Source organism: Harmonia axyridis, chromosome 4 (genome assembly GCF_914767665.1).
Source record: "Harmonia axyridis chromosome 4, icHarAxyr1.1, whole genome shotgun sequence".
NCBI lineage: Eukaryota > Metazoa > Arthropoda > Insecta > Coleoptera > Coccinellidae > Harmonia > Harmonia axyridis.
In genome coordinates, this window is record NC_059504.1 from 11,218,249 (window position 1) to 11,239,901 (window position 21,653).

The 21,653-nt window shown below is 33.9% G+C and overlaps 1 protein-coding gene across 2 annotated transcripts; it reads right to left on the bottom strand.

Moving 5' to 3' along the window:
• Position 1: 1 nt before the first annotated feature.
• LOC123679289 lies at positions 2-18,183 on the bottom strand. Of its 2 annotated transcripts, none has more exons than XM_045616797.1 (4): positions 18,004-18,183; positions 4,417-4,518; positions 1,830-2,169; positions 2-308 (listed from the first exon to the last, which is right to left on the bottom strand). In XM_045616797.1, the coding sequence occupies exons 1-4, from the start codon at positions 18,031-18,033 to the stop codon at positions 274-276; spliced, it is 507 nt and encodes a 168-aa protein (XP_045472753.1). In that variant the 5' UTR covers positions 18,034-18,183; the 3' UTR covers positions 2-273. The 2 variants fall into 2 exon arrangements, with proteins under 2 accessions (XP_045472753.1, XP_045472754.1); XM_045616798.1 differs by lacking the exon at positions 18,004-18,183 and adding an exon at positions 8,817-8,855.
• Positions 18,184-21,653: the final 3,470 nt, after the last annotated feature.

Sequence of the window (21,653 nt, forward strand, 5' to 3'; positions counted from 1 at the left end):
GTTATTTAACAAGGTAACTTTATTTCAGTTGCCCAATCCAAATAAATATATAAATAAGGTTAAGTTGATCTACATGTGTTTTTTTAAAATATGCTGGAGGTTTCAATTTTACAGCAAATAATACATTATTTTTTTTAAAACTAAACACACTTAAAATTTCTTAAAATATCACAGAAGATTAATTGATATATTTTACATGAAGGCTCCACCAGTGGAGATGTCAGAAATAAATAAAACAAAACATTAAGAAACTTAGAGATCGTCTCCTATTCACTATGACCATTGTAATCTTCTTTGTTGGGCTCGTTCTGAAAAAAAAAAAAAATTTCATTCAATAAGCGATCATAGTCATCTAATTTTGCAGAAAATTCGGATTATTGTTTTCTGGTATAACAAAGGTGAAGGAAGCTCTCTAAATAAATAAAATTTGGTCAACTAAAACTAAAGTCTGACGTTCTACTGCTTCTGTTCCTTTTATTGATTGTTGGGCATGCGTAAATCTTTTGTGTTACAAAACAGAGAACGTTCTTTAGAGAACCGATTTTTTAGCAGTGAAAGACGAGAAACATAGTGCCACACCCAATGGCAGAGTATTTTTTCCTCTTGCTAAGGAAGTTTTATTATACAACTAGTTGGTTACTTTTCCAGAGAAAAAATCTATAAATTTATGCTAAATGACTTCGAAAGGATATTCAATAATAATTTCATCTAATCATTAATGGGTTGGGCTTTTTCTTATGAGGTGATTCATTTCCTTCTCTGTTATGTTATAACAAATGACTCAAATACGTTCCATAGTTAGAAATAAAGGAATCTTGACCAGATCAGATCTAATTTAACTAATACTGAAATATTAAACTTTGTAATGTCTCTACATTTGATGTATGTATTGGCAACAATATGTCTTGATATTGTAGATATCCAATGAGAGAAACAGAGATGGAATCCCATTAGTTAAATAAAGATAGTATGATGCGGTCATTTTCAACATCGACTTGAGGGTGGGGGGGTACACGTAGGCGTGTTCAAAATTATGGAGGTATTAACTTTCAACTAGAATGGGGATACCGGGTGACGTCACGAGGTTGACGATGATTGGTTGAAAGTTACAAGACAACGTCTAATCTATAGACCTTTGCCAATGGCGATATGGATACCGGATGACTCATTACTCACACTCTTTAACCCAGGTTGGTTAGAGATAACGGAGAATGATCTATAATGGTAAAAGTGTTGAGAAATTGTCTAGCGGAAAATGATTAATAGGAGGTGCTAGTGTAGCTAGAGGGTAACCAATCCAATAAGGCAAACCGCTAGTGTAGCTAGAGGTATGGAAGGTAGAGATAGATATGTCTACCCTCCATAGCTAGAGGGTAACAAATCCAAGAAGGCGAACATACTTCCATGCTTGTTGACTTCTTGCTTTATCTCTATCAGTACTCCACGACGTTTGCTATGAAACTCACCCTCTAGCTACACTAGCGCCCCCAATTGGGGTCAGTTGAAACGGGAAGATTATTCTTCTTATCTCTACACTCCATATTCGAAATGATACGGTCTAGTTCATCTGAATTTTGATTTGCAGAGACAGATCCTCTTTTTTCCAATTGGCATTGCCAACAATAACGTAATGTATATTCTATGTACGTTGGTTCAGAATAGAATTATTTCAAAATTTTCATATCAACCAAAAGAAACATTTGATTTTGATGAAAGCAGTTCATAAAAGAAGAAAACAAACTGATTATTTAAAAAATCGATGAAATTCTTTTATTAATGGATTGGACCAAGTTTCACTGAATCTAAAACGACCAATCTCTTTTACTTACTTTCTAAAAACCAAATGGCAGCCATGATTCCAATTGTGAAAAGCGTCGACATAGTAACAACAAGGACAGTCAATTGATGTTTTCTGCAAAAACTTCTTGGTTTAGGTGGTCTAGTATGTATATTCACAACGGTGAAATGTGTAGAGCTTGCTAAAGAAGCGCTGTCAGGATCTTGCTTTTTGGGGACCAATCCAGGGAAATTTTCGTTTTGTGGAAATTGGTCCAGGTAATACTGTATGTTTTGATCTCTGGTACTGTTACCTGCCTCTTTCGTCAATTCTGCCTTTTGGACCTGAGCCAAATTGGCTGCCGTCAGTAGAAGCGAGCCTGATCTAGCACTCTGAAAAGAAATTATGAAAATTTATTCAGCTGTTGATCAATGAGAAATTAAGAAAATACTGACGTGAAGTTAGGAGCATTGAAGCGCTCGTTCATTCTTCATTCATGTGTCAAATGCGCCAGTTATGCGGTCTACAAGGTAACAAATGGCGCATGAATCAATGAGCGCTCAATAATTGCAATATGTATATCATTTCGATCCTAAAATCCTAAATCCTAACAAGCTTCGTTTCCGAGATACAGGGTGTTAAAGTTTGAAAAAAAAAACAGTTTTTCACTTATAACTCTAGTATTATTACATTCATTGTTTAAATATTTAGGTATCGAAGTCTTGATAATGTAATGTTTCGAATTAGGTTAGTGTCTCCTGCCAAAATGATCCAGTGGTGTAGATTAAGGGGTGCAACGATCCTTTTCCTTTTGAAATCTACACCACTCCCTTTTTTTCGAAAAATTGTTTCATTTCTGAAATCATCAGAGCTTCATAAAAAAAGTCAATTGAATTATTTTCATAGAATGTACCATTTTCGAGATAATCGAGTACAAAGCAAATATTATATCCACAAAAATCTACAAAAATTAATGTTCCAAATTTTCCCATTAGTGATAAATGAAAGTACAAAAATTAATGTAATGTATCAAAACGCTTTCAGATGGCATTTAATTAAACATTTCTGAAAGACACTCATATAAAAAATTTTGTTTGTATAATTTTTATTGTTTAAGTGTCTGATAAATTTTCTTTCTGAAATGTTCAATTAAATGTCATCTGAAAGCGTTATCGTACACTACGTCAATTTTTGTACTTTCACATAACAGAAATGGGAAAATTTGAAAAATTATTTTTTCTAGATTTTTGTGGATAGTATTTGCTTTGTATTCGATTATCTCGAAAATGGTACATTCTATGAAAAAATTCAGGAGACCTTTTCTTTTAATAAAGGACCTTTGATTTCAGAAATGAAACAATTTTTTTGAAAAAGAGACAGTGGTGTAGATTTTCAATAAGGAAAGTGATCATTGCACCCCTATATCTACACCATTGGATAATTTTGGCAGGAGACACTTACCTAAATCAAAACAATTACTATCGAAACTTCAATACCTAAAAATTAAAACAATGAATGTAATAATACTAGAGTTGTATAGTGACAAATTGATTTTTTTTTCAAATTTTAACATCCTGTGTCTCGAAAACGAAGCTTGTTAGGATATATGTTTATAGATTTTTTTTATGAAAATAGTTGTTCTATCCGACGCCAAAGTTATTGCACTGAAATCTGGACCACCCTGTACATGTTTTAAATATCATGATCTTGACTAGTTGTTACTTATTCGAAAACTGAATTTTTTCAATATGTTTTCTAGAATTTTTGCCTTTGAAATTCATGGATCATATTCTCGAGATTGGTACGAACAACTAATTTTTTCACCATTTTCACGCAAATAGCGCTCTTATGGGCTTTACATCTGCAAAATTAATAGCAATCGAGCTTTCTGATTGAATGCTATTATAATTCACAGTCTTTCCTTTCTCATTGCATAGTATTTCAGTAGAACCTTCGCGGTTTGTCAAATTAAGCTTTTGCAATGATGATTTACACAATGATTATTTATCATAGTTATATTTCTTTGTGTTTGACGATGATATAACGGAACTAGTTCAACTCAGTACCTACATTCTCTATAAACGTAAAGGTATTTAAGGAAATGAAGATATGCTAAAAATACTATATGCTACCTCATGCTTCGCTTTTAAAAGACATCAATATATTCTTGTGAAAGCCATCGATATTTTCGGTCTTGTGTAACACTATTTATATCAATCCCAGAGAAGTTCAAATTGTCTCATGCGCAAGACACACCGTATATTCGAAAATATTCATTTAAAAACTTTTATGTCCTAATCCAATTACCGTTCGATTCTCATCAAAATCGAAACAAGAAAAACGCGAAATATTGAGATCCCGGTAATTTCACGTTTGCGCTTGTACATTGTACCTACTATATTTACATCCGAAAGAGCTGAAATAATTATGGAATCACTTAATTTCTATCCGATCTAAATATCCATATTGATAATTTCTATTGAAAATTGCATCAGTACAAGGTCTCTTAAAAAAAATAAATACATGTTAAAAAGCGACAAAATGAGCCGTTTGTCGAAAAATTGGTGAAATACGAAACCAAAGTTCAGAATTTATGCAGTTGTGTGAGTTTGATTAAAAAAAAATAAAGGTCAACTCACATGGCTACTATTTGTACTCGAAGATTCCGGCGATTTTGGCGAATCTCGAGCTAGTGTGGGCCTTGGGATATGCCAACTCTTTTTGAGATCTGCTGGTGGGATCTGAAAATGATAAAAAAATATGTCAAAAATGATTCCCTCTCGAAATATATTCCATAATGTATGAAATGTTAAGTTAATGATAGTTTTTTATGTACAGAAGGCATTGAGTAGATGTTTATGCCCCAAGGGCGTAGATATGGGGAGACTTGGGGTAAATACCCACAAGACTTCCAAAATATGAAATTTCAGAATTCTCCCCAAGATGAAGAACAAAAATCTTTTCATAACAATGAAGTTTTTTCTATTGAATCAAATTATTTTCATATAATTCTATCTAATATATGTAGGTGGTGATAACTATATTTGTTATTATGGTTAGTGTTGAGTTCATAGATAAGTAGAGATGGTTGAGTTAACACTGATTAAATTTAGTTTCTGTCTCTATGACTGTTGACGATGAGGAACAGACTAAAGACGAGCTAAAGCTCGTAACTCTAGAGTCTATTCATATTTTGTTTTCGAACAACTCCGAAGGTTATAATCAAAAATAATAAAATATGTAGAATAAACTTTTCATTGGAATTCTCAAATGCTTTGGAGTTATAAGTTTTTGAAAATTTTATTTGGATTTCGAATAACCTCAGGTTCGAACCCTTCGACGTGATAAATATCATAAATACTCTATGATTAATTTGAATAATGAATCATTGAATCATAGAGTAACATTCACAGTGTTCCCAACATGATCGATGCCTTCTTCCTGAAAAACTGCATTACTACATTTGCCAGTAAATGGGAAGGTTAATTTTAATTTGCAAATTGCACAATTCAACTTTTTGTCATTTACTCGAAGAAAATCTTCTCACTATTATGAACATTATGCTAAAGAGCATTATACCGAGGACGGTTCGACTAAATATAAAAATCGAATTAACATTGACTCGTACACCATTAAAACTTGATGGTCATGAACCTAGTAAGCACTCAATAACAACAATCGTTTACGCAACAAGCACCACCGTAGAAGTTTAAGTATTAGGTATCGAAGAATTAGAATTCTAATCAAAGACTTCCAATGAATAGGTGGCGAAACACAATTTCGTAACCGAAAGTTCAAGTCCACCTCAACATTTCAGGTACGTATATGAATCATTTCACCAAATGGTAACAACACGGAAAAAGTGGTTAAAGCAGGAGACGAAGGTTATTCTAGGTCCGTTTTATTGAATTCTAAATGAGCTGGATTAATTCTGAGACATTTCTCCACTTTTTCAAAGTACATCCAGGATGTAAGATTACGTAAGATCGTGCAATGTGAAAACCATAGAATAAGGCAATGTAAAAGAGCGACAATATGATCTTCTTTTACATAAAAGGAGATTTAATGATTTCTTTTAGAATTTTAAATGTTAATAAAAACAAACATTGCTGTTCAGTTGAAATTTTTTCGATTCATTTGAATAGCTAACTAATTACAAGATTTTGAAAATTATATCCTATATTAACCATCAAAGTGACATTCCATGAAAGCATAGAATGATACTCTCACAGAATGTTATCACTTTTTAAGAAAAATTTCTTTGGTTTACGAAAAAGCTCATAAAAATTATGAATGCATGCTCGGAAGATTTTGAAAAATCAATATTGTCCAATAAGCTCTTAGTGAAGCATACCTTGCTCAAACAAACTTAATTTCTTAATGAAATCTTGCCATTTTCCTCCTCGCTATTTTCTGCGAAGATGCATATTAAAACGCATATGCAGATATTCGTGGAATACCAATGCTACCAACGTTATCGGAAATACATAATCGACGTTCATCCAAATGTAGATTCAAGATGTACCTACTGTTAATTGCCGCATAATACCATAAGATGATGAGTGTAATTGCCATAACTTAAACAGTTTTTGAGTCATTGCTAAGGTCAGAAAGAACATCGACTGCTTCATCTTCATGGCCAATTCGATTTATGATTGAGAAATACCAAATAGCGATTATCGCTAATAAGTTCGGTATTTAGCATTGGAAAGAGCATGTTTTGTTCGATCTACCATTGAAAAATCCAATTTTTTATCTTTCAGGATACGAGTTTGAGTCATTTCACGGGAATTGGCCAGTTTCCGGAGAAATTGTCAGGTGTAATATTTCACTGAGATCATTTGGGTCTTCTGACCTTGTCAATGTGCTCTTCTACGGTAAGAAAACCTGTCTCGGGTCATATTCCATTGAAAAGGAGTCCAGGGTTTCAAAAAACGAACAATTTATAGCAGATATCACAAAACTAGCATTGTGAATAATGTCATAATCAAAATGCACAGAATATTATTCCTCAGTCAGGTATTATTTTTGTAGGTACTTGAAAGTCCACAGAAAACTTGAAAATTCCCCATTTCTGTGTTCAACTTTGGTCTATTTTTGGACCAACCATAGAATTCAAAGAGCAATTAACGAGTTGTCAAAGTTTTATGAAACAACAACTAACATTTACAAAAAATAAATGTTTTATGTAGATTCTATTCGAATATCTAGCTATGATTTTCGTCACAAATGAATCTTCAAATATTGAATTCAACAAAGAAAAAATATTCCGTCCATTGGCTTTCGGAGTTTTCTTATTTGAAACGAGTAGTTGTTAGAAACTATTGCGAGAGAAAGCCTCAATAATTGTCCATTGTAAACGCAATCATTTATGCTTTAATCAAAGTGATTTTGTAGTAAGTAAATCGACTAGTGATTAACCTAATACTTCCCAAGTATTTATAATCATTGTTGCTCTGGAAGGTGTTATTTTCCTTCTCACTAATGAAAGAGAAAATTTTTCACATAGCTATAACAGTTAATTGAAATGCTTCCAGTTGAGGTGAATTAAGAATTAAGGATTTCTCTTCTCGTCGATGCTGTAAAAGTATAATTTTCTTGCTGTAATGGAGTCTATAAGGTTTTTGAAGAAAAAAGGGTGAAATTTTGAGCCAAGATTGGTCTCAAACCAGTAATCTTATAATAAATCATATCTCAATTCCTGGGCCTGGCGTACAGCTGATATTACCATTGCAATACCAATTTTTTTCTTGTAAGCATCAAGCTTTTGAAGATGCGTGTCTATATTTCGTAGAACATAGAGTAAAGTTTCGATAGGAAATGAAGGTTAAGTGACGCTACATTTGTTGTTGTTTGAAAAATGGACAAAAACGAGTTTGGTGTATTGGATAAATGACTGTTTCTTTTCATGGGAAAAACAACTGTGCATAGGAATGGTTAAAAGGCGCTCCAGGGAAAGAAAATTGGCGAAATCGATTGAATGAATGAGTGATTGCCGAGGTTGAAGCCTATTTCGAAAGTTAACACGAATTTTTATACAGGAACGGTATTGAAAAGTTAGAAAAGCGTTAGAGTGCAAGCATCACTTTTGAAGGTGAAGTATTTTTAAGGAGGAATGTGTTTTTACTAGTCAAGTCCAGGACTCAATGAGTGAATTCTTATATTACAACAGTTCATTAATAGGTATAGTATATCCAAAGTCACTTGAACTAGTCCATAAAAACACTTGGCCAGATGTTGCTTTGAAATGGATACCGCGATCCTCTAAATATCGGGGTTTATTTGAAAGTTTTGTTGAGCAATAAATTCACTGGCCCCAAAAGATATTATGGAAACTTGGACAACCCTTGTATAATAGAAATATTCTGGTTCCTCCAAGTGACTTTGGATATATGTACTATACATGAGTGCTAGGGATTCACGGCTTGATTTTCAAGCTATACTTGGCTTGAGCTTGACTTCATTTCAAGTCAAGTACTAGTTTTTCAGTCTCAAGTCAAGTCAAGTATTTATTTATCAAGTACTTGAATCATATCAAGCTACTTGATTTTAAGTAGTTTAATTGTGTAGTGTCGCATCAATAAAAAAACCTTCAAATCAATGCTTTTTTTTTCCGAATTTTTGGTTTATTTTGGTTATGCAAGTATGATGAGATATAAGGAAATATTATAGGAGTCAAACAGATTTGAGAAGACAGGAGGAAATTCTGTTTGGCAGGGTTAATTTCAAACTGCAAATATGGGTGAATAACCCATCCGCCCTGGAATTGAATTTGAATTATTATATATTTTTCTTCTCTTTATCTTCATTCTATTTGACAAATTCAACAAAGGCAATCATTATTTCTGAGATTTGTTTTTGTTTATAATCATTGATTCTTGTTTATAATCATTGATAAATTGACCAGAAAATATTTCTCATTCAATAGGAAACGGTAGAAAACGCAAATGATAAGCTAAAATAAAAAAAAACATTTCTAAAATAAAACCCTATACTAGCAAATGCGAATTCATAAAAAATAAAACTAGAAGGAACTCACAAAATCACAAATTGCCGCGTTCATTCTGACCACTTTTTCAAATTCAAAGTGTCACCAGTTTACGGTAGCTCTAATGACAAACACAACACTTATATTTTAACACCTTATCGTCAGCGTTCGCGACAACCTTTTAAAATTATACTGAAACAGTTTCTGTTATCCTAAAAATTTTCAATGACAAAAATTTCATGTACCGGATTCGGATGAATCCTAATGACGCCAATAAGTTAGCGGAATCCGGGATATTCCAACAGACTCCGGTCTGGTGTTCGTTATGAGCATCATCAATTCATTATCACGACGCTAGGTCATTCAAGGCAGCTTGGTTACTATTCATAGTTGAATATTTCGGCAGTTACGTATTTCTTGGCCACGGTCAGGAACCGCTTAACAACATACATAACAGAAGGAATTTAGAGGTAACACCTTAAAAATTTTATTATTTTATGTTGGTGCCACTGAAAGTCATTAGTTGTACACCTATATCTATTCGAAGGTTCATGAGTGGAGTCATTCTTATCGTTTTCAGTTTTATGAGGAAGGAGTTGAACAACCTGTGTGTTAACGAAGAGATAAATAGAAAATTGGTTGAACAAAATCTATCTACTTATACAGCATCTATTTCTTTACAGGATGATTGATAAGAATGTCCTTTCAAATGTAGATTCTAGGCCACAAAATATTACTGACGATTCTGCCCAACATGCTTTATACAAATATTGCTGGTTTTCGAGTGTTTGGATTTCAAATATGGATTTTAATATTCGAGATAATTTTTTATATTTTTAACAGGCCAATTGAATACTATCCGGTCTACCATGGTAAAACACATATTTTTCGTGAAATTCGATTTTATTATTCAACCTAGTTGCCTTCGAGGGCGATACAGCGATTATAGCTATCTTCCAACTTTTCCATACCATTTTTGTAGTACGATTTGTCTTTCGCTTCGAAATAGGCCTCAGTTTCGGCGATTACTTCTTCATTGGCGCTAATTTTCTTTCCAACGAGCATTCTTTTGAGATCTGAGAAGAGAAACAGTCGCTGAGGGCCAGATCTGGCAAATACGGTGGATGCAGAAGCAATTCGAAGACCAATTAATGCAATTTTGACATTGTTTTCATTGATTTGTGACAAGGCGCATTGTATTGATGAACCAGCACCTTTTTTTTTTCTTCAAATGGGGCCGTTTTTTAACGATTTCATCCTTTAAACGATTCAATAATGCTATAATAATCGCTATTGATGGTCTGGCCCTTTAGGGGGAAATCAATGAATATTATACCTTACGCATCCCAGAATACTGATGCCATAACCTTGCCAGCTGACTGTTGTGTTTTTCCTCGCTTTGGATTCGGTTCATCGTGTGCAGTCCACTCAGCTGACTGTCGATTGGACTCCGGAGAGAAATGGTGGAGCCTATTTCATCCAATGTCACATATCGACGCAAAAATTCAGGTTTATTGCACTTGAACAGCTTCAAACACTGCTCACAGTCATCAACACCTTGTTGCTTTTGATCGATTGTGAGCTCGCGCGGCAATCGAATATCATTAGTTTTAGTAAGTTAGTATCTAAAAATTTAAAGCTTCATGCAAAATTCGTATATCGAAAAAAAATGAGGAACTCACTGACTAAAACTCAGAAGCTTTTGAGAGCGCGTTCACCTTTGAATAAACCATAAACCTAATACAGTTCTGTGTTCTCCACGGTACAATTGCCTCATAAATAACGAGCCCTCAAAAACTGCTGACACCAAGTCAGTGCTTTTATTGTTCTATTTTATTGTTTTCTATTTGTCTGTCGATATTATTGAATAGATATGTATTGTTCATATTCATGGTATTGAAGTAATAGTATGTCTAACATTTATGAATTCGAAATGACCTGTATAATCTATTATCTATGTATTTGAGTTTACCTGCATATAACTACAAAATCGATTCTTGTAATAATCCAAATGATGTGAACAAACCAACGAATAGTGAATATAGGTTAAGGTAATTTTTGTTGTGACATTACTAACAAAGAATCTGCCGTCAGGTCATTAAAATGAATTAATAGAGGCAACCGAAGGTATTTGGCAAATGTATAATATAATTGATGTAATCCGCAATATTCATAATATTCCTCATTTATGTCTTTTTTTATCGACCAATGCTAAAAGTATTCGTGGAAGCGAGTAACGAATCTGATTAATTTGATTATAATCAAGTATGTAGGTAAAATCATTGAGAAATCGTTCTGCATCGTACCCATCTTATAATTCATAACCCTGATAGTTGAATATGTCTACAACATAAAGTAACAAATAACCGAAGCAAATACACCAGGGTCGTTGATGTTATTTTTTCCAACACGAATTGTATTATGTAGTTGTCTGATAGGTACTGAAGTAATAAATTAGTAGCTCTTTAGTGCGTTTTTCTTCATATTGAAATTAATTGTCTCTGTTTTAAAAGCAATTAATTATCTTGTTATGGCCTTCTTTGGGTACGTGGAAGAGTATTTCAAGTGGTTAACCCAGACATATTGCTGACAATAAAACATATTAAAAATGCCGAAATACAAAATGAAAGAAGACATTAAATGAAAGTAAAGAGAGAGAGAGAGAGAGAGAGAGAGACAGAGAAGTAAAAAACAGATTTGTAGAAGAAATGTCATGGATTTTCAATAACTGTAATGCAGCATCTCACAAGGCTATATTGAACGGATTTGAGGCTAAAAACTAAAACAAAAAACCATCGAAAAATTACCGTACTGTCCTGATATGGCACCTTCAGATTGTTTCAGGGAAACCGTAGGGGTCCTTTGGCCCCAATGTGTTTTTGGTTGAGTTGTAAAATCACTTTTTCATGTCTCTCGAGATATTTCGGCCGTTTGTCTTTCAATGCTCGGCTCAAAGTATTAATTGGGTTCGATAACGATCACCTGTGATTGTTTCAGTCGGTTTTAACAACTCATAATACACTACGCCCAGCTGGTGCCACCAAAAACTGAGAATTATCTTGGAACCGTGAATATTCGGTTTGGCCGTCGACGTGGAAGCATGGCCGGGATATTCTCATGATTTTCTGCACTTGGGATTATCGTGATGAACCCATTTTTCGAGTCCAGTCAGAAATAACTTCTGTCTTTGCCTTGCAAGCAACTGTTCACAAGCAAACAAACGCCGTTCAACATATCTTGGCTTCAACTCGTACGGCACCCAATTTATTCGTTTCTGATTCATTTCCATGACTTTCAGACGTTTTGAAATGGCTTGTTGCGTCACTCCCAGTGATCCTGCCAATTCTTGTTGCGTTTGGCACTAGTCTTGATCAAGTAATGCCTCCAATTCTGCATCTTCGAAAACCTTCTTTCTTCCACCGCCATGATGGTCTTCGACATCAAAATCACCGTTCTTGAAACGATGAAACCACTTTCGGCACATTCTTTCACTAATAGCGGCCTCACCATAAGTATCTGGGAGCATTCGATGAGTCTCAGCTGCATATTTCTTCATATTAAAGTAAAAATTTGAAACCCCTCGCAAATGACGAGAATTTAGCTCGTAATCTGACATGTTTAATCGAGAATAACGTTATGATGCAGACACAAATCGACTAGTATTTCGATGGCGTTATGTTTATAAATACCTAAGCTTATTGTATGACATCTACGATATATTTATTTCCACTACCACTTTATTTGACTTTATTTGGATGTAATTTTCAATAGTTTCGTGTGGATTTTCACCAGTTCAAATTCAGCAATTCTGTTCGTTCACATATCCATTCAACAAAAAATAAGCTTCATCACTGAATAAAAGTTTGCGATAGAATTGTTGATTTTCAAGCTTTTCAAGAGCAAAATAAAAAAATAAACGACGTTTTTGGTGTTCTATTGACTTTTCTCTTGCACAAGCTGCTACTGAATCAATATTATTTGGAATGCGTACATTTTTCTGTCCTACAGGTACTCAAGTATCGTCTACAATACGATGTGTAGTGAGTCGAAAAATGTCGTTTATGAATTATTCTCAAATTTTTCTTAGTATTCTCAAATGAGCAATGATTTCGATAAAACAATTCAACAATTTCTAATCGCTTGAAGCGTGTATTTTTACATGATGGCAATACCTACCGAACATAAATGACATAAGAAGAAATGTCAAAAAATGATACACAGTGTTGCCATTATAACTACATATTTGGAAAACCTATTATAGTAGCGATTTGAAGGTTCATGCGAAATTTCATAATAAAATTAACTTTTTATTGCGAGTACAAGATGCAGCTACGACATTGAAGACTGGTGCTATGCATGTGTAGATATATCATTTTTGAGAGATAACCTTCTACAGAACAGCCATTGACTTTTTCCTGCTAAAACAATGCTGTACCTAATTGCATGTCTTCGAGGAAGAAATGCTCCCAGTGACCACTTGTAATTATGTCGGTAAGAACGTCGACAACGAGTTTAATTTTTAAAAGGAACATAAAAAAAAATGACCAGATAATCGTGGTTTCGACCAAGGTTAACAACAGGGATCTCCGGGTAGGTTCTATGCTCCCATTAGGATGGCGGGTACCACACCCCAAAAATTATAATAGGAATCGCGTTATACCTGCCTGTTTTTTTCGTCAGAAAATGTTGGGTGTATATTGCATAATTTGCAATTCCTTATTGTAGGCGGTTTTGAACTGGCTGGGAAATAAAATAAAAGCCAAATATCAAGTTCAACGTCGGACAAAGAGTCACTTGGAGATAGTCAAATAAATCTGCGATATTATTCAATGATTCTTGTAACTGTATCAGTGAACGATTAGAATTTGTTCAAGGCTTCTAGGGTTGGTGCGACTGGAAGAATTCTTGGGAAACTGATCTTTCCGTTGATTGGAGTTGGGTAATTTTATATTCTCTTCGAAGTGATAGTTTTATTCATTCACCTATTTATCGTTCAATATAATTATTGGAAGCTATTTTATTATAGGCAAGTCTCAATATTAAATTAACAGTTGTTGTTTTCTATATAAATCATGTTTTAATAATTATTTCTATGTTCGGATTCTATTGGGAATTGGATGGTTCACGAATAAAAGAGAGAAGAAGAAGAAAAATTAGATGATCAATGTGATAACATTGATGACATAAAAGATACAAATAGACAAAATCAAACAATTTTTTTATATGAAATATATTGAGAGTAGAAGAATCGAGCTTTTTTCCTATTAGGCCAATTGAAAAGTACCCGGTCTGATGCACAAATGGTGGTGCTAGTATTAAATCCATATGATTTTTAGTTAGTACCAACCTTCAAATGTTACGTTACGTGTCAGAATTTGACAGCAGTCCGACCATTAGTTCGTGAGATATTGCGTTGTGAGTGTAGCTACTTTTGTTATTTGAAAAAAGATGGATAATAAGAATTTCGTGTGCTGATAAGATATTGCTTTTTGAAGGGAAAAAATACAGTTGAAGCAAAATCTTGGAACGATGAAGAGTTTCCGAGGTCGGCACCAGGAAAATCAATCATCATTGATTGGTATGCTAAGTTCAAATGTGGTGAAAAGGGAACCCAAGACGGCGAACGCAGTGGACGCCCAAAAGAGGCTGTCATCGACGAAAAAACTAAAAATTCACAATATAATTTTGAATGACCGTAAAGTCAAGTTGATCGAGATAGTAGATATTGTGAAGATATCATCTGAACGTGTACATCATATCATTCACGAATATTTGTACATGAAAAAGCTATTTGCAAAATGGGTGCCGCGCGAGCTCACAATCGATCAAAAGCAACATCGTATTAATGATTCTGAGCAGTGTTTGAAGCTGTTTAAATGAAATAAACCCGAATTTTTGCGTCGATATGTAACAATGGATGCAACATGGTTCCATCATTTCAATCCAATCGACAGTCAGCTGAGTGGACTGCACACGATGAACCGAATCCAAAACGAGTCAGCTGGCAAGGTTATGGCATCAGTATTCTGGAAACGGCCTCATTTGAAGAAAAAAAAAAGGTGCTGTTTCATCAAGACAATGCGTCGTGTCATAAATCAATGAAAACAATGGCAAAATTGCATGAATTGGGCTTCGAATTGCTTCTGTATCCACCGTATTCGTCAGGTCTGGCCCCCAGCGACTTTTTCCTGTTCTCAGACTTCAAAAGAATGCTCGCTGGAAAGAAATTTAGCGCCAATAAGGAAGTAATTGCCGAAACTGAGGCCTATTTTGAAGCGAAAGACAAATCGTACTACAACAATGGTATCGAATAGTTGGAAGATCGCTATAATCGCTGTATCGGCCTCGAAGGCAACTATGTTGAATAATAAAATCGAATTTTGCCAAAAAAAATTGGTTTTACTATGGTAGACCGCGGACTTTTCAATTGGCCTATTGATTAGTTAAGTTTTATTATTTTCAAATGAGAGTGACGTACCCATCATAATTATATCCTTCAGAGTAGGATTTAGGTAATCGATTTTTTTTAATATTTCAAATTAAATGCTTATACCTCATTATTCGATCCTTTCGCAGAAAAAAGATTAAAATGAATAATTAATGCAGGATTCCTCAAGAAATTGAATTATTCAAAAGTACTTACACCACATATGTAATGTAACTGATACATGCGGAATGTTCTCAATGAAATGGAATTATTAATTCATGTATTCTCATTAAATGTGTTAATTTATAGAGTTGCATTTAAAGAAGAAATATTCAATAAATTTATTGCCTACTCCCTCATAATAAAAGTAGATATACAAAAAATATTTTTTTTTCTTGTTGAAGACTTATATGGAACTGAATTTTCTTCCTTCTATTCAGTTGATTCACTGATGATTTTCATTGAATTCATAATTATTTATTCACATTGCACAACAATGAGGTGTTAATACCGTTGATATGATATACTAAGGAATACATTAGATGGGTGGAAAGAGTAGCACAAGGCAATTTATTAAATCAAATGTTAATGATAGATGAAAAATCCTTGGGGGAGACACATAATTTGAACAATATGGATTGTGAGTTTGTTTGCTGCCAGAACAGATGGTCAATGCTATAGGATAATATACTAAATTGTCGAACTTTTTATAGCTAAACTTGAACCCAAGCAGCAATTTGAATTAATTTTTTACGTTAGTGGGAGGACTAAAAGTATATCGAATTTAGACTGCAGTTTATTTCTTTTTCTTTTATAACTGAACGAGTATCTATGAAAAAACATTTTTCACTAAATATCCGGATTCTAACAGGAATAATCCAAAATAAATTTCGAAAAATTCATAATTCGTAAACTATTGCGACTAGGACTTACGGAATTCACAAACATCATAGTATCATTATTACATAAAACAGTATTTTATAAAACGCCGAGATAGGCCTATTTTTTTGAAGGGGGGCATCATATTAAATGTAATAGGGGTATGTGACACATAATTTTGAATATTTTGCAATTTATTTATGAATACAAGCATAAATTGTTTATCAATTGTTTCTAATTCAATGTTTTCATCAATATTTTATCGCCCATTTATTAACTCCAAGAAGAATTATGCTTCATTGATTTTTAGTTTTTAAAATTCATAACATGTATTAGCAAATTTTATGTGGATAGCTTCAAAGTTTTCGAGAGAAATATTGTATGGCGAACAATTTTTTTTAATTTTTGGATTACGCATAACTAAGAAAAATCAGTAAAACATTTATTTTGAATTTATTGCGTAGAGAGTATGTTTGAAAAAGATGAAAAATACAACTACAAAAAACTAATATCTGTCTTAATTTATTTCAAATTTGAAAATTGATTCCATTCATGTAAAAGAGGCAAAGTACGAGATGAATATCAATTGCAAAAATGAGAGCGATATATTAGTTCAAAAAACGAAATCTTCATTGATTGATTGGATTTCTCGAGTCATATAATTGTTTATGCATATAAAGTACTCGCAGATGGAAAGACATATTTTAAAAACTGATGACAAAAAATGCGAACACATGGAAGAAGAAGAACCCAAATAATCAAGAAATATGAACAGGATTAATTTCTAAACAATTCAACTGATTCAATCGAACCTATAATAATTCAATGTACTTAATTGAAGTTGAATTTCAAAAATACATTTTTGTCTCTAAAAATGCAAAGTAGTGGGTTTTGCCGATATTAAGTTCATTTAAAAAAAATTATCAGACTCTTGGTAGAAAATTCTTGATTGATCTTTAGGGCATTGAAATCTTTGAATTGTCGGTATATTTCTGTCATAGACATAGCAGCTTTATAAGTAGGTATTAGGTTTTATTCGTATTCTCTTTGTGTTACTGTCAAATCGGAGATTTTGTATTGTTTTTTTTGTAAATTGAGAGCCTTCAGCAAGTATATACAGGCTGAGCTTTCTGGGGGATGAAAGTACATTGAAAATAAGTATAGTTTGATGAATAAACTTATGCCCCAAAATACATATTAAGGGAGATATATTCTTCCAAAGTTGATAAAATTAAAAAACTTTCTCCATTTAACTTCTAAACGGTGAATGCAACCAGATTGAAATTTCGTGCATAAATGTATATTGTTGAAATACATTTTTTTATTACACTTCTACATTTCTGCTATTGTTATAAAGGGTGTTTTTAGAGGGTGAGTCTTGATTTTTTTTGGGACAACTTCTTTCGTTGTATTCTTTTTGGTGAAAAAATAGGAGCATTCGATTGATCGAAGATAATTACATGAAAAAGGTACTCTTATCCAAATACAAAAGATATTTAAGTTTTTGTAATCACACGATGTCAGCAGATTCATTCATCGCGAGATTCATCGATAACCATAGAAGTTGTTCCAAGAAATCATGACTCACCCTCTTAAAACACCCTTTATAACAATATCAGAAATGTGGAAGTGTAATAAAAACATGTATTTCAACAAACATTTATGCACGAAATTTCGATCTGGTGGCATTCACTGTTTAGAAGTTATGAGGCAAAATTTTTAAAAATTTTATCAACTTTGGAAGGATATATCTCCCTTGATATGCATTTTGGGCCTTAAGTTTATTGATCAAACTATACTTCTTTTTCAACGTACTATCACCCCCAGATAGCTCAGTACACATTTCTGACTCACCCTGACCTACCCAATAAATTGGGTAGGGTCAGAAATGATTTAACAATTTTTCAAAATTTAGTTTCGATTCTCACTTACGTTATCTGGTACAAAACTTTTGTTTTCCATTTTTTTTTCTTCGAATTGTCAACTAGAGCACCTAGATATCATCCACTGCACACCACTCTCAGCTTCGCTCTTGTTTTCGTCCTACGTTAGTTGCCCAGCAACTGCACTGACTTACGATTCGCGACGTACTGAGTGCAGCATCCGGTTCGCACTTTCTTAAGAGGATTTCATCAAAGCGATCTTGATTGCCGCCGCCACTTTGGGATTTTCAAGATCCAAGACGGATCTTTGCACGCACGTGTACGGGGTGGTGTGTATAGACTTCAGCATTGCTAATTGGTACAATGGGACGGAGGTGAATGTGAAAAAAAAAATTAGGAATGCGGAATGTCTCCTTTGAATGATTTATTGATTGAAATTGTCTTTTGTAGATCGATGGATGATGGTAGCGATTTGGGAAATTTTATAATAAGGATTTCTTATTTATACCTATTAGGTAAGGATTAAAAATTAGTTTCCATCTCATTTTAAGACCATATTTTGTTTTTTTTCTGTTCAACCAGCCTCTTGTAATGTGGAAGAAGAACTCTTGTGAGAATTCGTTTCGAGAAATAGAAATAGAAGAATATTTTATGAAATTTTAGAATTCATTTTTTGGAAAAATGGTTATTAAGGTTTATTTCATATATAATTTTAACATTTAAGGTGTACAGGGTGGGCAAATAAGCGAGGTAAGCGGCTATATCTCAGGATCTACTCTAATTGTGTGTTTTCTTGTACACTAAAGTGTACAAGAAAACACACTGGAAATTGTTTAGAAGTTCATACCTCTACCGCTAGGGGGCGTAATAGCTACCGTCGAGAAGAAAAATGTATTTTACTCGAAAATGTTTCATATGAAGTTGAAGAAAAAATATCATCACTGTAATCCTTGGAAAATTCTCTATCTTTTTAAATTGTCACTTTCGATTTTACGACATCAAATAAGGGTAGGTGAAAGTTTCACCTACCTAGTTTCTACGATGAGTGGATCCTGAGATATAGCCGCTTACCTCGCTTATTTGCCCACCCTGTATATCACTGGATGGTGGTACCTATTTGGGAATTTTAAGAATTTTTAATGATTTTTGTCATTGTTAGAATTATTCTCCATCTTATTTTAAGACCCTATCTTGTTTTTTTGTTCATCCAGCTTCTTGTAACGTGAAAGAAGAACACTTGTAAGAATTTGTTTCAACAGATAACAAGAAAAACATTCTATAAAATTTTATTTATTAACATAGGCGTACAACTTTGCTCCGCCGTTTTTTTTTTCGAATTCGAGGCTTTATTGTAAAAAAACTGGTTATAGGTACATTTATGATTCAAAATTGTCCATTTCTGGCCACTACTTTCTCCGATCTTTCAGGCAGCGTACAAATCTCGCGTTGAAGAAACTGGTCATCATTTGAAGCGATCCACGAATCGATACAATTTTTCACTACTTCATAATACCGGAAGTGCTGGTCAGCCAGACTGTGTGCCATTGATCCAAATAAGTGATAGTCCGTGGGAGCAACGTCTGGAGAATATGGCGGGTGGGGTAGGACTTTCCATTTCAACATTTCCAATGATGTCTTGACCACTTTCGCAACATGGGGTCGAGCATTGTCATGCTTTAAAATCACTTTATCATGTCTCTCGTTTTATTGCGGCCGTCTGTCTTTCAACGCTCGGCTCAAACGCATTAATTGCGTTTGATAACGATCGCCTGTGGTTGTCTCAGTCGGTTTTAACAACTTATAACACACTACGTTGAGCTGGTCCCGCCAAATATTGAGCATGATCTTGGAAACATTAATATTCGGTTTTGCCGTTGACGTGGAAGCATGGCCGGGATATCCCCAATATTTTCTACGCTTGGGATTATCGAAATGAACCTTATTTTCGTATCCAGTCACAATGCGATGCAGAAATCTCTTCAGTCCTTTTCTTGCAAGCAGATGTTCACAAGCAAACAAACGCCGTCCAACATCTCTCGGATTCAACTCGTACCGCACCCAATTTCCTTATTTCTGAATTATTTATATGACTTTCAGGGTTTTTGAAATTGCTTGTTGCTTCACTCGCAATGATGCTGCCAACTCTTGTTGCGTTTGACACGAGTCTCGATCAAGTAATGCCTTCAATTCTGCATCATCGAAAACCTTCTCTCTCCCAACCCATATCGTGGTCTTCGATGTCAAAATCACCGTTTTTGAAGCGTTGAAACCACTCTCGGCACCGTTCTTTTACTAATATCGGCCTCACCCCAGGTATTTGAGAGCATTCGAGGAGCCTCAGCCGCAGATTTCTTCATATTAAAGCAGATAATTAAAACTTCCCGCAAATGAGAATTTGGATCCTAAGCTGACTTGTTTAATCGAGAATAACTTTATGGTGCAGACACAAATCGACTAATATTTCGATGGCGCTATGTTTACAAATACCTAAGCTTATAGTATGACCTCTACGATCTATTTATTTCGACTACCACTTACCGCTACATCTTTCGCAAAACGGCGCATTGAAATTGTTAAAATTCACCACAAAAATGTTGAAAATTTTGCAGTCACAGTTCACAAATTTACAAATTTTTGAATCCTCATTTCCTGTAGAGCAAATTTTGGGAATTTCAGTGTAAGATTAACAATTTTTTTTAAGACCATACTAGAATTTATAAAAGCCATATATCATAACATATTTACTTGAAGGATTTCAGAACTTATCTCCAATTTGTTTTCTTTTCCTCAATTGTTCAAATATTCAGCTAAGAGGACGAATGGTAAGATAATTTCATTTGACAATGGAATAACACATTCGAAAAAATGAAGGGGATAGCTACACACGAAGTATTTCAAGGTCAGTTAAATGTATGGCATCAATATGGAACGACTTTGATTGGATTTTATCTGATATTGTACATCCCAAACGGTTGGATTACCTATTTGATGGAATAATAATTCAGAGTTAATTGCTCATTGATTATATTAAAACAGTATTCAATGCATATTCCTGATTTTCATATTATCTCGACAAATCTAGCTGGAATTTCGAATTAAGGAAATAATTTATTGAAGTTGGAAATAGATAATGATCCATTTTGAGGCTAGAATTATGGGATCGAAGCAATTTAATTAGTAGACATTTATGATTATGTTTAAAGCTATAAGTAGGTACCTTGCTTTTACTCGGAATTGAGTTTGAGACGATCATAAAAACTCTGACAATGGTGGTGACACTTCATAGAACATCTAATTAGTTTGAGAGATATTGCGTTGTGAGTGTAGCTACTTTTGTTATTTGAAAAAAAAAGGGAAAAAAGAACTTCGTGTGCTGATAAAATTTTGATTTTTGAAGGGAATAAATACAGTTGAAGCAGAATCTTGGCTTGATGAAGAGTTTCCGGGGTCTGCACCAGGAAGATCAGCCATCATTGATTGGTATGCTGAGTTTAAACGTGGTGTAATGAGCACCGAAGACGGCGAAAGCGGTGGACGCCCAAAAGAGGCTGTCACCGACGAAAAAAACAAAAAGTTCACAAAATAATTTTGAATGGCCGTAAAGTGAAGTTGATCGAGATAGCAGACATTGTGAAAATATCATCTGAACGTGTACATCATATAATTCACGAATATTTATACATGAGAAAGCTGTGTGCA